Below are 15,674 nucleotides of genomic sequence, written 5' to 3' on the forward strand. Positions count from 1 at the left end.
GGTTTCACTATGTTGGCCAGGCTGGTCTTGAACTCCTGACCTCAGGTGATCTGCCCTCCTTGGCTTCCCAAAGGGTTGGGATTATCACGAGAATTGCTAAAACCTGGGAGGGAGGTTGCAGTTAGGTGAGATTACATCACTGCACTCCATCCAGCCTGGGTGACAGAGCGAGACTCTGTCTCAAAAATACATACATACATACATACATACATACATACATACATACAAATTAATTAGAAGAAATGGAAGTAGTAATGAGAAAATATATAAAGTTAATTTTAGAAACCAATATTTGTGCAGAGTGACTGAAGATGTTACAGATCATGCTTTGCAAAATGGAGGGACTCAAAAGCGATTTCTGAATTTAATTATTTATCATTTGAGTCCATCTTTTTCATATTTTGTATTGTTCCTATCTATTATGAAATCTCTGTTTTGGCACCAGTAGACACATTCAGACTGCCCTATTGTGCTTGAAAAATGTGACTAAAGAGTGGACATTCAAAATCGTGCCCTTTTCTTTGGTTGTCATGTGATTCATCTGTAGAAACCCCCTACAGCGCTGAGTCAGACATCATCAGAGTCAGTGTACTCAGAGGTCTAAGAGGCCCTCCCAACGGGATGGTTTTTTGATTCTTGGGGGTTTTCTGGCTTCTCTTTAGAAGTCTGATACAGACCTAAGTTTTCCTTGAAGAAATCACATTGAGTGCTGATAGGACCTAGTCCAAGTTGAATGTGACCCCAGACTGGAATAGTGATAGATGTATAATTATCTAATATGTACTTCTGTTTCTTTCTTTATTTTTGAGACAGAGTCTTGCTCTGTTTCCCAGGCTGGAGTGCAGTAGCGCAATCTTAGCTCCCTCAACCTTCACCTCAAGTGATTCTCCCACCTCAGCCTCCTGAGTAGCTGGAATTACAGGTGCTCAGCACCATGCCTGGCTAAGTTTTGTATTTTTTTTTTTTTTTTTTTGAGACGGAGTTTCGCTCTTGTTACCCAGGCTGGAGTGCAATGGCGCGATCTCGGCTCACCGCAACCTCCGCCTCCTGGGTTCAGGCAATTCTCCTGCCTCAGCCTCCTGAGTAGCTGGGATTACAGGCACGCACCACCATGCCCAGCTAATCTTTTGTAGCTTTAGTAGAGACGGGGTTTCACCATGTTGACCAGGATGGTCTCGATCTCTTGACCTCGTGATCCACCCGCCTCGGCCTCCCAAAGTGCTGGGATTACAGGCTTGAGCCACCGCGCCCGGCCTAATTATCTGGTATGTATTTTTAAATATATCTTCAAAGATGAACCTTATATACCCTTCACAATGACAACTTTAGCTTCCTAAATTGTGGCATAGTGGATGAGTCGTAAGCAGATCAAGCCAGTGTCCTTTGGAGCAGAAGGCAACGTGGGGCATAGTAGGAGCCCAGTGTTTGAATCATGGGGCTAGATTTGAGTCTTGCCTCTGCCTAGCTGTGACATGAGAAAGTTAATAAACTTCCTAGAGCCTTAGGTTTGCCCACCCGTTAAATGCAAATGTTGAAGATAATGTCTCTGTCATGGAGTTCTAAGTAACAAATTAGATACCGTGTGTAAAGGTACTCTGTCAATCTAGAAAATTCTATACTTGTTTTTCTTGTTATTTTTATACTGTTGCTATTCTTTTTCCTAGAAGTGGATAACATTCACACACAATACATTATATACCTTTCTGAATGTGCTATTGAAACAGTCTGTTTTTAATGATGATTTGCCTCAACTAATAACCAGTCATTTTACTTTTAAAAATCGAGTTAAAGAACCCCAAAATGAAAAGATAAATCTTTTAACACATGTTAACAGCAAGGATTAGAATTAGCCTATACTGTCACAGCAGACATATTTAGTGCTCAGATTAGTCCCTGATGCATTCCATTAAGGAACTCCCACTGATTTAGGAGATATAAATATATGTGGTAATGCATATGGAAAAAATGGAAACTGCTGAGTATCAAAATTCACTGTTTGATTGGAAGTAGAGTGATAACTTCATTTTTCCTAGTAGTCTGGTTGCCATATTCTATAAAGTAGAACTCTTTACCTTTTTTTCTAAATACATTCTTGAAAAACAGCCTCTGTTCCGATTCCTCCATCGAATTATAGATGCGGAGGACAGTGCCCAACCCTTGAGGAGTTTGTGCTATAACAGACACTTAAAGCAGATATGAAGAGAATTCTGCGATGGAGTAGTGATCCAGGGAAGTGCTAGAGGAGCGCCGCACCTGGTTGCAGGCACCCAGGCATACTTGCCTAAGCTTCTGTGACCATTTTGTAGCATTATTACAGCACCTACACATTACGCCTTCTATTTTCACCCACGTGTGATTTGCCTCTCTAGATTATAAACTCCTTGAAGATGGAGAAGTCACTTTATTTCTTGGTCCCTCTCTATACAACACACCTTTCTTCCAAGCCTCAACCAGTATTTGTGGTTCAAATAGAGTTTTGTACCTCACATTCGGATTTAGTCAAAAAAGTATCTTAAGATGTGTTTATGCTCTAACTTTCTTTTTCTTTCTTCTGTCTTTGCAGTTGACCTGCCTCTGTTTTTTCCTCGAGACCAGCCAACGCTCACATTTCAGTCTGTCTATCACTTTACCAACAGTGGACAGCTTTACTCCCAGGCCCAAAAAAATTATCCGTACAGCCCCAGATGGGATGGAAATGAAATGGCCAAAAGAGCAAAGTAAGTGAATCTGTTATTTCCTACAGATAAGAGCATTTTGTTTATCTAGTTCAGGGGTTGGTAAGCTACTGCCTACAGGCTAGATCCTGCCTTGCACCTATTTTTGTGAATAAAGTTTTATAGAAACACAGCCACACCCATTTCTTTACTGCTTTAATGCTACAATGGCAGAGCCAGTTGTTGCAACAGAGACTGTATGGCCTAGAAAACCAAAAATATTTACTGTATGGCCCTTTGTAACTTCATCAAGAAGAAGCTGATCTATATCTGAAAGTGTTTCTTTTTTCTACTGTTTCTGTTGGTCTCTAAAATTAGCCATGACTGCTTTTTTTTCATGGAATGTAGAATTTATCAGAAAACTACCTCTCTATTTAGACTAGGGAAGAAATACTAAGTAGGAATTCAAGTTACGGGTAAATGGCATAAATGATGAAAATGTTGGCAGCTACTTTTTATAGTTTTTTAAAAAATGGAAAATTGCAGGTGACAGTAAACAGAATTTCTGCTTAGTAGTCAGTACCTGGAGCCAGTAGCCACTCTTTCGTATGGAAATGAATCTCTGTGAATTCTACACCTCATTGCATCTCTGCAGTGTATACCACAGCCAGTCGCCTAGAGTAAGATCTGTGTATTTCTTGGTCAAATAAACAACTATGCAAATAAATAGCTTAGGGCTATTAAAATAGATACGGAAGTAGGATTTCCTAGAGGTTGAAATTGGCTAAAGTTTGGAGTTTAGAGGTATAGCTATTGCTCATGAACCTCACAGTGTGGAAGGCTCTCACTTCAGTCATCCAGAATAGGTAAATATAGAAATATGCTGAGTGTTTTTTTTATATTTAAGACTTTGGTGTCTGGAACATCAGTCTTCATGAACCATGGCCTCCTAGATTAAGAAGCAGTGGATCAAAATCATAGTTTCCAAAAATAAATCATGGAGTGGCATGTGGTTATTACTTTCTCGCTTGGAACAGCCATATGCTTCACACCTGTGATCCCAGCTGAAGGATGTTCAGATCCAAAGGATCACACAAATATAGACTATCTATTAAGCATCCTCTTCATTTGCTCATCCAGTATTTATTAAGCATCTATCATGTTCCAAGCATTGTGCTCTATGCTAGGAGTATAATGATAAACAAATTGGAAATTGTCCCTGTCTTCATGGAATCTATAGCCCAGCAAGGGAGATAAAGTGTTTATCATAGAAAGCTTCTGACAGTTTCAAAGTACTTACAAGCAAAGCCTGGACCTCCAGATCTGGAATGTTCTTGAATAGCCATGACTAATCAAGAACTTAATAGGACTTACTGTTCTTACCTCCTCCTCCCAGAGAGACCCCATTCCCTTCTATGGGGGCTCCCAGCCTCACGTGTATTTTTCTGTAGTACTAGACCTTCACTTATAGCAGGCTTGAGACCTTTTTTTTTTTTTTTTTGAGACAGAGCCTTGCTCTGTCACCCACACTGGAATGCAGTGATGTAATCTCAGCTCACTGCAACCTCTGCCTCCTGGGTTCAATCAATTCTCCTGCCTCAGCCTCCTGAGTAGCTGGGACTACCGGTACGCACCACCATACCTGACTAATTTTTGTATTTTTAGTAGAGACAGGGTTTTGCCGTGTTACCCAGGCTGGTCTTGAACTCCTGACCTCAGATGCTCTACCTGCCTCAGCCCCCCAAAGTGCTAGGATTAGGTGTGAGCCACTGCACCCAGCCTGAGACTCTTAAATAATGAAAGGGTGTCTCCTAGAAACCAAGACTGCCTCAGATTCATATGCAGAATCCTGAGTTGTTATCTGAAACTAATGTGCCTTCTTCTTTCCCTTTATTTTCTCTTTTTATCCATGACACCCAAGTCTGAAATCCCATTAAGGACAAAAACAAGCATATGCAAATATAACCGGTAACAATGATTAAGACTTAGATACCTTGAAATGCAGTGGAAAAAAGGAGTTATAAAGGATGTTTTATGCTTAAAGTATTGATATTGTTTAATTTTCTGGGCTTTCCCTGTGAATACATAGGACCTACCCTTTGAAGATGGGCGTTATTTGTGGTGTGTGCTGTGGAGTCTGAACCAGACATGTCTTTGTGGTTTCCATGGCAAAGCTATCTTGGTGTGTGTGTACGTGTGTGTGTGTGTTTTTCTTCAGTAGACATTTTAGCATGTATGAATTGAGTCTTTAAGAAGTTGCAGACCACAAGCCTGTGATTTCAGTGTAGGAATATCATAAGTGAAGGCTGTTTATCTTAACAGATTGGTTCAGAGTTTCAAGAGACATTTGCTTTATGTTAACACCAGTCTAAAGAAAACATCTGAAGTAATGTTTAAAAAATCTGCTTTCTACTGTAGTGAAGATGGATCCATTTTAAATGTAATAAAGGAGAAAGCCAGCAGCTTGTGCTAGCAAGAAGAAATAAAGTTTCCATTCTTCAGCTGAACTAGTAACTTCCCTGGGCTGTGTCAGAAAGCCAGATAAACACAGTGAAAGAAGTGTCCTGCAGTGCAGGCTTGAGACTGGTGGAGAAGCTTGAAGAAAAAGGATGGAAAGAGAGGAAGGTCAACTGTAGCATTCCTTCCACACCCTGTTTCTTTGTCCTGTGAAAATACTGCATGTACGCAGTGCGTAAAAGGCTGTAATTCACTTGGGGAGCTCTGCCCATGACATAAACACGCTCATGGTTTATGACCAGCAGTAGAGCCTTTTGAGTGGAATCAGCTGTTTATTCCCTCCTGTAGAGCAAAATTCTAAACAGTGTAACTTCAGAAAGGACACTTTCTGGCACTGACCGGGCTGTTCCTACCACATGTGCTTCTTTCTTTCTCGTGGCTGTCCAGCAAATTCTGTCCCTCACAAGTGAAATACCACTTACAGGGTGAGCACAGGCTTTGGGGTCATGCATGCCCCAGTTGCTATTGCAGAGTCTAAGCCTGCAAGCTCTGTGGTCTTGGGCAGAGCTCTTAACCTCTCTGAATCTCATTCCTAAAACAGGACTGTACTCCTCCCTATTGGGTGGACTTGCTATGAAAGGCCAGCAAGTTAACATGTGGAAGGCCGTGGGTTTTAGCTTCTGCTGTGTACCTCAGTGCCTTTGCTCGTGCCTTTCCTACCACCCTCTTTCTGCCCCCTCAAATCGACACATCCTTCAGCCTTCTCCCATGTGGGTTTTCCCATCCGCCCTACTTTGCCGGCAGCTCTTTCCCCTCTTCCCAGTCTCCATTGACTCTCATCACATAGGGCTTTGGAATCTCTTTTGTATTTTCTTTACGTTTTTCACATCTTCATATATATTTTGTTTCCTTAACCAAACCATGAGTTCTTTGAAGGCAATGGCTTTGCATATATATCTTTTTTTAAAATTGCAGTGTAATTTACATACAATGGAGTGAACCGGTTTTAAGTATATCTTTTGAAAAGTTTTGAGAAAGTTACCTTTATACCCCCTTTCCAAATAGTTTCACTCTCAAGGCTACTCTTCTGACTTCTATCCCCATGTCTTAGTTTTTCCTTTTAAATACTTCTAAATGGGATAATACAGATCATATACTCTTTTGTGTCTGACACAATGAAAATTATGTTCATTTCATTCAACATAATTAAGATTTATCTGTTGTGGTGGCCCGGTGCGCTGGCTCACACCTGTAATCCCAGCACTTTGGGAGGCCAGGGCAGGCGGATTACCTGTGGTCGGGAGTTCAAGAACAGTCTGGCCAACATGACGAAACCCCGTCTCTACTAAAAATACAAAAATTAGCCAGGCATGGTGGCACACACCTATAATCCCAGCTACTCTGGAGGCTGAGGCAGGAGAATCGCTTGAAACCAGGAGGTGGAGGTGCAGTGAGCCGAGATCGTGCCGCTGCACTCCAGCCTGGGTGACAAAATGAGTTACCATCTCAAAAAAAAAAAAAAAAAAATCTATCTGTTATGGCATTTCTTTCTTACTGCTGAATAATATTCCATTATATGAATATAGCATAATGTATTAATCTATTCACCTGTGTGTAGATATTTGTGCTGCTTCCAGGTTGAGGATTTTATTAATAATGCTGCTGTGCACAAGCCTTTTTATAGACATGTTTTCCTTTCTTCCAGTAAATACCTAGGAGTGGGAGTATATATGTGATTAACTTTATAAGAAAGTCACAAGCTTTTTCAAAGTTGTATGTGTTTACCATTTCATCAGTAGTATGCCAGGGTTCCAGCTGCTTCACATCCTCGCCAACACTTCCTATTGTCAGTCTTTTTAAATTTAACCATTCTAGAGAGGATAAAGTAAGGTCTCATGTTTTAAGTGTACATTTCCTGGTGATAAATGATGTTGAGCATCTTGGCATGTGCTTATTGGTTTGTCTTCTTTCATGAAATGGCCGTTCAAATCTTGCCTAGTTTTAATTTGGTTGTTAGTCTTTTATTAATGAGTTTTATATATGAGTTTCTTTATATATTTGTCAGATATATTTATTATGAATATTGTCTCTCAGTCTATGGCTTGCCATTTCATTTTCTTTTTCCTTTTTTTTTGAGATGGAGTTTTGCTCTTGTTGCCCAGGCTGGGAGTGGCACTGGTGTGATCTCAGCTCACTGCAACCTCTACCTCCCGGGTTCAAGCAATTCTCCTGCCTCAGTCTCCCGAGTAGCTGGGACTACAGGCACCTGCTACCATGCCTGGCTAATTTTCTTTTCTTTTTTTTTTTTCTTTTCTTGGTAGAGACGGGATTTCACTGTTGGCCAGACTGGTCTCAAATTCCTGACCTCATGATGCGCCTGCCTCGGCCTCCCAAAGTGCTGGGATTACAGGCATGAACCAACATGTCCAGCCTCTTTTTCCTTTTTTTAAATAGAGACAAGGTTATGCTATGTTGCCCAGGCTGGTCTTGAGCCCCTGGGCTCAATCCTCCCGCCTCAGCCTCCCAAAGTCTTGGGATTACAGGTGTGAGCCGCTGTTCCTGGCCCATTTCATTTTCTTCGTCCTTTGATGAGCAGAAAATCTTAATTTTTTTAATGAAATCTATTTTCTATGTTAATGCTTTTTGTATACCCAAAATTATTAGCCTACTAGAAGGTCTTGAAGAAATTCTCCTGTGTTTTCTTATAGAAGCTTTTGTTTTGACACGTAGGGCTATGAACCATCTCAAATTAATTTTTGTCTAGGGTATGAAGTAAATCCAAGGTTAATCATTTGTTCATATATATCCAGATATTACAACACCATTTGTTGAAAAGACTTTTCTTTCCCTATTGAATTACCTTTACATCTTTGTCAAAAGTCAATTGACCACATGTGAGTGGGTCCATTTCTGAGTACTCTATTCTGTTCCATTGATAGGTCTGTGTACCAGTATTTCTTGAAATCAAGAAAGATAATTCTCCAAGCTTGTTCTTTTTAAAGATTGTTTTGGATATTCTAGGTCCTTTGCATTTTCATATATATTTTAGAATAAACTTGTCAATTCCCACCTCTCCCCTGCCCCCTCCCCCCATAAAAGCCTGCCGGATTTTGATTGGGATGGCATTGATCTGTTGATCAACAAGGGAGGAATTGACATTTTTTTTAATACTGAATCTTCCAATCAGTGAACATGGTTTCATTTAGGTCTTTAGTTTCTCAGAATTTTTAAAAATATTTCAATGTAGAAGTCTTGAAATATTTTTAAATGTTTTTGCGTTTTTTTTTTTTTTTTTTTTTTAGACAGAGTCTTGCTCTATTGCCCATGCTGGAGTGCAGTGGTACAATCTTGGCTCGCTGCAAACTCCACTTCCCAGATTCAAGTGATTCTTGTGCCTCAGCCTTCTGAGTACCCAGGACTAAATTACCCAGGATAATTTTTGTATTTTTATTGATTTATTTTTTTGAGACAGAGTTCTGTTCTTGTCACCCAGGCTGGAGTGCAATGGCATGATCTTGGCTCACTGCAACTTCCGCCTTTTAGGTTCAAGTGATTGTCCTCCACCATGCCCAGCTAATTTTTGTATTTTTAGTAGAGACAGGGTTTCACCATGTTGGCCAGGCTGGTTTTGAACTCCTGACTTCAGATGATCCACCTGCCTCAGCCTGCCAAAGTGCTGCGATTACAGGCATGAGCCACCACACTCAGCCAATTTTTGTATTTTTAATAAAGACAGGGTTTTGGTATGTTGGCCAGTCTGGTCTCGAGCTGCGGGCCTCAAGCAATCCACCCACCTCGGCCTCCCAAAGTGCTGGAATTATAGGAATGAGTCACTGCACCCCACCTGTTTTTGCTTTTATTGCAAATTATATAAAAATATAAAATATTTATAAACATATAAAAATATAAAAACAATTTTTTAAAATTATTTTTCAGTTGTTTGTTGCTAGTATATAGGAATACAAATGATTTTTCTATATCGACATGGTGCCCTGTGACATTGCTAAATTTACTTATTACTATTAAAGTCTAATAGATTTTTTTATAGATTTCTTTTAACTTTTTACATAAAGTCATGCCTTATGCTAACAACTTTACTACTTTCTTTCCAATCTTTATGTTTTTGTATTTCTTTTTCCACCTACTTGCACTGACTAGGACCTCCAGTACAATATTTTACATAAGTGATAAGAACAGAATCTAACTGTATGTTTCTCTATTAAGGTTGATGTCAGCAGTAGGCTTTAAATAGATGTCTTTATCAGATTGAAGAAATTCTCTTGCATTACTACTTTGCTAAGAGGTTTTTTTAAATCATGAATGGGTGTTGAATTCTATAGATTGTTTTTTCTGCATCTTTTGACACTGACATAATCATATAGTTTTTCTTTATTCTGTTAATGTGAATTACATTAATTAGTTTTTACATGTTGAACCAACCTTGCATTCCAAAGATAAACCCTTCTCCGTTGTGATTTTGTCCTTTTTTATATTATTAGATGTGATTTGCTAAAATTTTAAGATTTTTACATCTACATTTATTAATGATATTGGTCTAAAATTTCTTTTCTTGTGTTTGTCCTTGTCAGGTCTTTAGTGTCAGCACTATGCTGGCTCCATTAAATAAACTGGAAAATATTTCTTCTTCCCTTGTTTTCTGAAAGAGTTTATGCAGATTTAGTATTATTTCTTTCCAAATGTTTGATAGGGTTTTATTTGTGCAAAGAATATTTAGTGTCTTTACTAAATATAGGGATATTCAGATTGTTCTATTTCTTCTTGTGTTCGTTTTAGCAAGTTATGTTTTTAAATAAGAAATTAGGCCAAATGCAGTGGCTCATTCCTGTAATCTCAACACTTTGGGAGGCCAAGGTGGGTGGATCACCTGAGGTCAGGAGTTTGAGACCAGCCTGACCAACATGGAGAAACCACATCTCTACTAAAAATACAAACTTAGCCAGGTGTGGTGGCACATGCCTGTAATCCCAGCTACTTGGGAGGCTGAGGCAGGAGAATCACTTGAACCCAGGAGGCAGAGGTTGCAGTGAGCAGAGATCGCACCTTGCACTTCAGCCTGGGCAACAAGAGCAAAACTCGATCTCAAAAAAAAAAAAAAAGAAGAAGAAATTGGCATTTTAAGTCTTCCTTTTCAGGTTTCTTAGAGTAGAAGCTTAGGTCACTGATTTTAATCCTTTTTTCTTTTTTAATATAAAATTACCCTCTGTGGATTGCTCAAGCTGCATTCCACAAAGTTTTGTATGTTGTTTTTTGTTATCATTTTATTAGACATATTTTCTGGTTTCCCTTGTGATTTCTTCTTGAACCATGGATTATTTATAATTGTGCTTCTTGAATTTCAAGTGTTTAGAAAGATTTTTCTAAATATCTTATTGTTATTGATTTATAATTTAATTCGGTTTTGGCCAGAGATCACAATCTGTATGATTTCAGGCCTTTGGAATTTGCTGAGCATTGTTTTGTAGACCAGCATGTGGTCTATCTTGATAAATATTCCATGTAAACCTGAAAAGAATGTGTGTCCTGCAGCTCTGGGGTATAGTGTTCTATATATACATTAAGTTAAATTACTTGTTAGTGTTATTCAAATCTTTTAGCTCTTTACTGGTTTTTATATCAGTTATTGAAAGGAGGCATTACAATTTTCACCTGTGGTTTTGGATTTGTCTGTTTCTCCCCTTAGTTCTGTTAATTTTTGCTTTTTATATATGAAAGCTTTATTTTTAGACACACGTTTAGAATTGTTAGGTCTTCTTAATAAATTGGTCCTTCTATCATTATGAAATGTTTTTATTTCTGGCAATATTCTTTGACTTGAAATCTGCTTCATCTGATATTCAAATTGTTACACCAGCCTTCTTCTTTGTATATTTTGCATGGTATATATATTTTTTATCCTTTATTTATCCTATTTGTGTCTTTATATTTGAAGGAAACCTTTTGTAGACCTTGGGTTTTTTAATCTAGTCTTATCATGTCTACCTTTTAATTGGAATATTTCTTTTGTTGTTGTTGTTTTTGTTTGAGACAGAGTCTCACTCTGTCACCAGACTGGAGTGCAGTGGTGTGATCTCAGCTCACTGCAACCTCTACCTCCTGGGTTTAAGTGATTCTCCTGCCTTAGCCTCCAGAGTAGCTAGGACTACAGGCATGTGCCACTACATCTATATTTTTATTAGAGACAGGGTTTTGCCAGTTTGATCAGGCTGGTCTCAAACCCCTGAACTCAAGTGATCTGCCCACCTAGGTCTCCCAAAGTGCTGGGATTATAGGTGTGAGCTACCATGCCTGGCCTTAATTGGAGTATTTTGTTTATGTACATTTAACATAAATAATGAGCTTACTGGGTTTAAGCCCTGCAGTCTTGCTATTCGTATTTTAGTTTCTTGGGTTTTTTTATTCCTTTGTTCTTTTCTTCTTGTATTCTTTCCATTTATTCAAGCAGTTTTTCATTTACCATTTTCTCTTCTATTGGTGTGTTAGCTATATTTCCTTCTATATTTTAGTCATTTATACACTAAAAATACACCCTTAACATCACAGCCTACCATGATTTAATATTATAATGCTTCCTGTATAATGTAAACAATGTAATTATCTGTGTGCCTTCCATTTACCCTTGTGCTGTAATATTCACACTTTCTTTGTGTTTTATGAATTCCACAATACATTGTTATTACTTTGGCTTTTAATAGTCAACTGACTTTTAAAGAATTCAAGAAAAAAAAAAAAGAAAAATTACATTTCTTCTTATTCTGTAGTTTCTCAACAAATGTAATAAATATTAATTTCCTCTCCAAAAAAAACCCTATTTAAAATGACATCCTCAAAATAAGCCATCAAAGTGATCATATTTAACCTGTAGGCAGAGAACATTAAAATTGGCTGTCATCAAGAAAAGAAAACGATACCTACATAACATCCGGGTGCCTCTGTCTGCCCTGTGGACTTCATTTATAGTGGTCTCTCACACACTTTTATGGGATCATCACTGCAGCCCTTCAAGGGTTATCACCCAGAAATTCTTAGTACACCTCATACAGATTATAGAAACTGAGGCTCAGAGTGATTAATTGACTTTCCTGAGGGCACACAGCTGGCTTTTAGAGGAGTGAGGGCTCAACATAGGTCCTCATTTTCACATGATGGCACTGAAAGTGATAAAAGAAGTTCTTGCCCCTCCCAAAGCTGAAGCCAAAGCAAACACTTTGAAGGCCAGGAAGGCAGTGCTTAAGGGTGTCCACAGCACAAAAAGAAGATCCAATCCACACATCATCCACCTTCTGGAGGCCCAAGACACTGTAGCTCTGGAGGCAGCTGAAGTATCCTCGGAAGAGCACACCCAGGAGAAACAAGCTTGACCAATAATTCATCATCAGGTTTCCCCAACCACTGAGTCAGCCACGAAGAAGATAGGAAACAACAACACAGCTTGTGTCCATTATGGATTTCAAAGCCAGCAATCACCAGATCAAACAGGCTGTGAAGAAGCTCTGTGACACTGATGTGGCCAAGGCCAACACCTTGATCAGGCCTGATGGAGACAAGAAGGCACATTGGGATCATCTAAAATGAATCCCGCTAGTTAATTCTACGTATATATCTTTTTACTGTTTAAAACCAAAACCAAAAAAAAAAAAAAAAAAAAAAACAAGGCCGGGTGTGGTGGCTCAAGCCTGTAATCCTAGCACTTTGGGAGACTGAGGTGGGTGGATCACCTGAGATCAGGAGTTCAAGACCATCCTGACCAACATGGTGAAACCCCGTCTCTAAAAAAAAAAAGAAAGAAAGAAAAATAAATAAATAAATAAATAGAACCAAAACGAAATCGTAAGTCCTCTGACCCTTCTGCACATCCACACCCAGGAAGACAGAAACAGTTCCATACCCTTTTTACCATGTATCTCAGGCTCTCTCCTCATACAGAGAGGAAATGCATGAGGCAGTTGAGAGCACTGACCCTAAAGTCAAGACATAGCTGGGTTTAAACCTGTCTGTCTGTGCCACTCACAAGCTATGTGACTTTGGGCAAATTCATAATTTCCCTGAGTGTTTGTTTCCTTGTCTATAAAATGGTGAAGTCTACTTCAGATGGTTATTATGGGTATCACATGGGGTGTATGATTGTCTGTGTTGCTGATTTTAAAACTATCGTAAATTTACCGTTTTAAAATACCTCTAATTATTAATCTTACAGTTTCTGTGGGTTAGGAGTCCCAAACAAGATACCTGGGTTCTCAGTTGGGGGTTTTAGACAACTAAAATCAAGGTGTTGTCTGGGGCTGCGATGTCACCTGAGGCTTCTGTTCCTCTTTCAAGCTCTTTCAGTATGTTGGCAGAGTTCAGTTCCTTGTGGTTGTAGGACTGAGGCCCCTGTTACCTTGCTGCTGTCAAGTGGAGACCATCCTCAGCAACTAGAGGCTGCCTGTGTCTTCTGCCATGTGGTCCCCTCCATTTTCAAGCCAGTAGTGCTGCATGAGATCCTTCCTATATTTTGAATCTCTGCCTTCCATGTCTCTTTTGCTAGTCACAGATTTAAGGCTCCCTGTCATCTGTGCCATTTAACAAAACCTGTTTATCAGGATGAAATCCATCATCTTCCCAATCCTGGGGATTATACAGAGGGTGGAGAATCTTGGGGGTCATGTTAGAATTCAGCCTACTGCATGGGATAATGTCAGTGAATCGTCCAGCATAGGATCTGGCATATGGCAAGAATTTGATAATTTTTAACTATCAGCAGCAGCATCCCTAGAGAAAAAAAAGAGGAGATTTTAAAATTAAAAACAGAGCCAATATTGATACCATCACATGGTATCAATCATCACCCCGGTAAACAGTCCCCTAACCTCAGTGACTTGGCTAAGCTCCTAAAGTCTAAGGCGACCCCATTAATGGGCTGTTATCCCCTGTGGTTGTATCTTCTTGGTACCAGCACAGCCAGCTGAAAAGTGGAAAAATTCTGTCCTTCAGTTGCTTAGTCTACATAAAACCAAACATTACTTTAAAAAAAAACAAAAAAACAAAAAAAAAACTGGTTACCGTGATGTCTTGTATATAGGTCTAGACTTTCTAGTAGAACCAAAATGACATTTCATAATTTTTTTTATTCTAGGGAATCTCAAATAGATGTAATTTTTCTGTGAATTTCATTGTATAAAACATCTGGTTGACTCTAGAGGCCTTAGTAGGATCTTAGACTGAAATTTAATCCCAAAACCACCTACTACGATGGCTCATCATGTGTTAAAGTTATTGTATAAGTGGAAATCAATAAAAAATATTTTTAAAAATAGATTATCAGTCAACACATGAGAGTAATTCATTATGAACCTCCTAAAATCATTTGTTCTTTCTCTTCTTGCCTCAAGGCCACAAAGAGTCATTATTTTCTTATTTAAAAACTAATCCAAACCCTTGCAAAGCAGTTCTTAATTGCTCATATGTTGCTGCTCACCATGCATACTTTTAAATTTTGCTATCTAATTATCTTTGCAGAATAACTTTTGCAGAAAAAAATTCTCCTTCAAGAATCTTTTAAAAGTGTACATTCTGGGCTATTTCAATTATTTTTCATTGTTAATACATTACTTAGTATTCCCAAAGACACTGTTTTCTTTGAACTTCTCATTAGCTGCAGATGCTTCAATTTAGTCTCATGCATTGGTCCTTTAAATAAAACAGATTAAAAAGTAGATCTTTTCCCCTTAATTGAAGAGAAGGAGATAGATGTCCCACCCGATCTGCTCCCCATCGGCACCCCTTTCCTTGTCCTCTGAGGCCCCGCTGGCCCCTTGGGACTCCATGGAGCACAGTGTGGAAATCCCAGTTCATGGTCCTAGGATCCCTGAGGCTGAGAATTCCTAGGGGAGCAGGGTAGAGCTAAGGAAGGGCTGTTTTGGGCTGTTCATGAAGTGTGAAAGGTTATCATACGAGCCCATTTGTGTGTTCGTCTCACCAGGAGTTAATCACTACTCGCCTCTTCACTCCCTGTTGGTAGCTCCTTAAGGCAGCTCACATGATGTGTTGTCTCTGCTGAGATTTCATTACAGAGTTGGGCCTGCCACTGCAGTCCCTGTGCCTTGTGACTTGGAAGGAGCCTGGGCTGAACCAGCTTAGGAGCCCCAGAAGCAGTCAGTGTGCTTCTCCTCATCCAGACACCACTCACTATTCGGGAAAAACCTGATAGGGACTTTTCAACACTCTCTCCCCCTCATCACTACTCACCCCCTGACCTGTCCCTCCCCTTCATGTCTGTACTCCTGGAACTCCCATGGGGCACCCAAGGGTTGTGGGGGGGAGGGGCAACAAGAAGGTCAGAATCATGGCCAGCTGCAATTGCTCACCCCCCACATCCCCTCTGCAGACCGGAGCAGCTACAGAACGACAGAGTGCTGGGGTAGGCAGGGGACCAGGGCTGGGCTCCCAGAAAGCTCTGCACCACGGGACCCATCGGGGAGCAGACCTCAGCAGCAGAAGCTGCAAGCCCAACTGGCTCTATGATTCATGGGTTTTCTTGTTTTCTTCTGTTTTGCCCCGAGTTTC

At 39.6% G+C, this 15,674-nt stretch overlaps 1 protein-coding gene across 4 annotated transcripts in view; it reads left to right on the top strand.

Moving 5' to 3' along the window:
• The window catches only part of BABAM2 (BRISC and BRCA1 A complex member 2), a 450,034-nt gene that overhangs the window by 405,802 nt on the left and 28,558 nt on the right, over positions 1-15,674 (top strand). For all 4 annotated transcript variants that reach the window (XM_032239490.1, XM_032239488.1, XM_032239489.1 and 1 more), the window contains exon 11: positions 2,564-2,717. In XM_032239490.1, the coding sequence (XP_032095381.1) occupies positions 2,564-2,717 (154 nt within the window). The remainder of the gene's footprint in view (positions 1-2,563; positions 2,718-15,674) is intronic.

The sequence above is a fragment of the Sapajus apella genome, unplaced genomic scaffold, assembly GCF_009761245.1.
Source record: "Sapajus apella isolate SASKATOON/1434 unplaced genomic scaffold, GSC_monkey_1.0 scaffold44, whole genome shotgun sequence".
Classification (NCBI taxonomy): domain Eukaryota; kingdom Metazoa; phylum Chordata; class Mammalia; order Primates; family Cebidae; genus Sapajus; species Sapajus apella.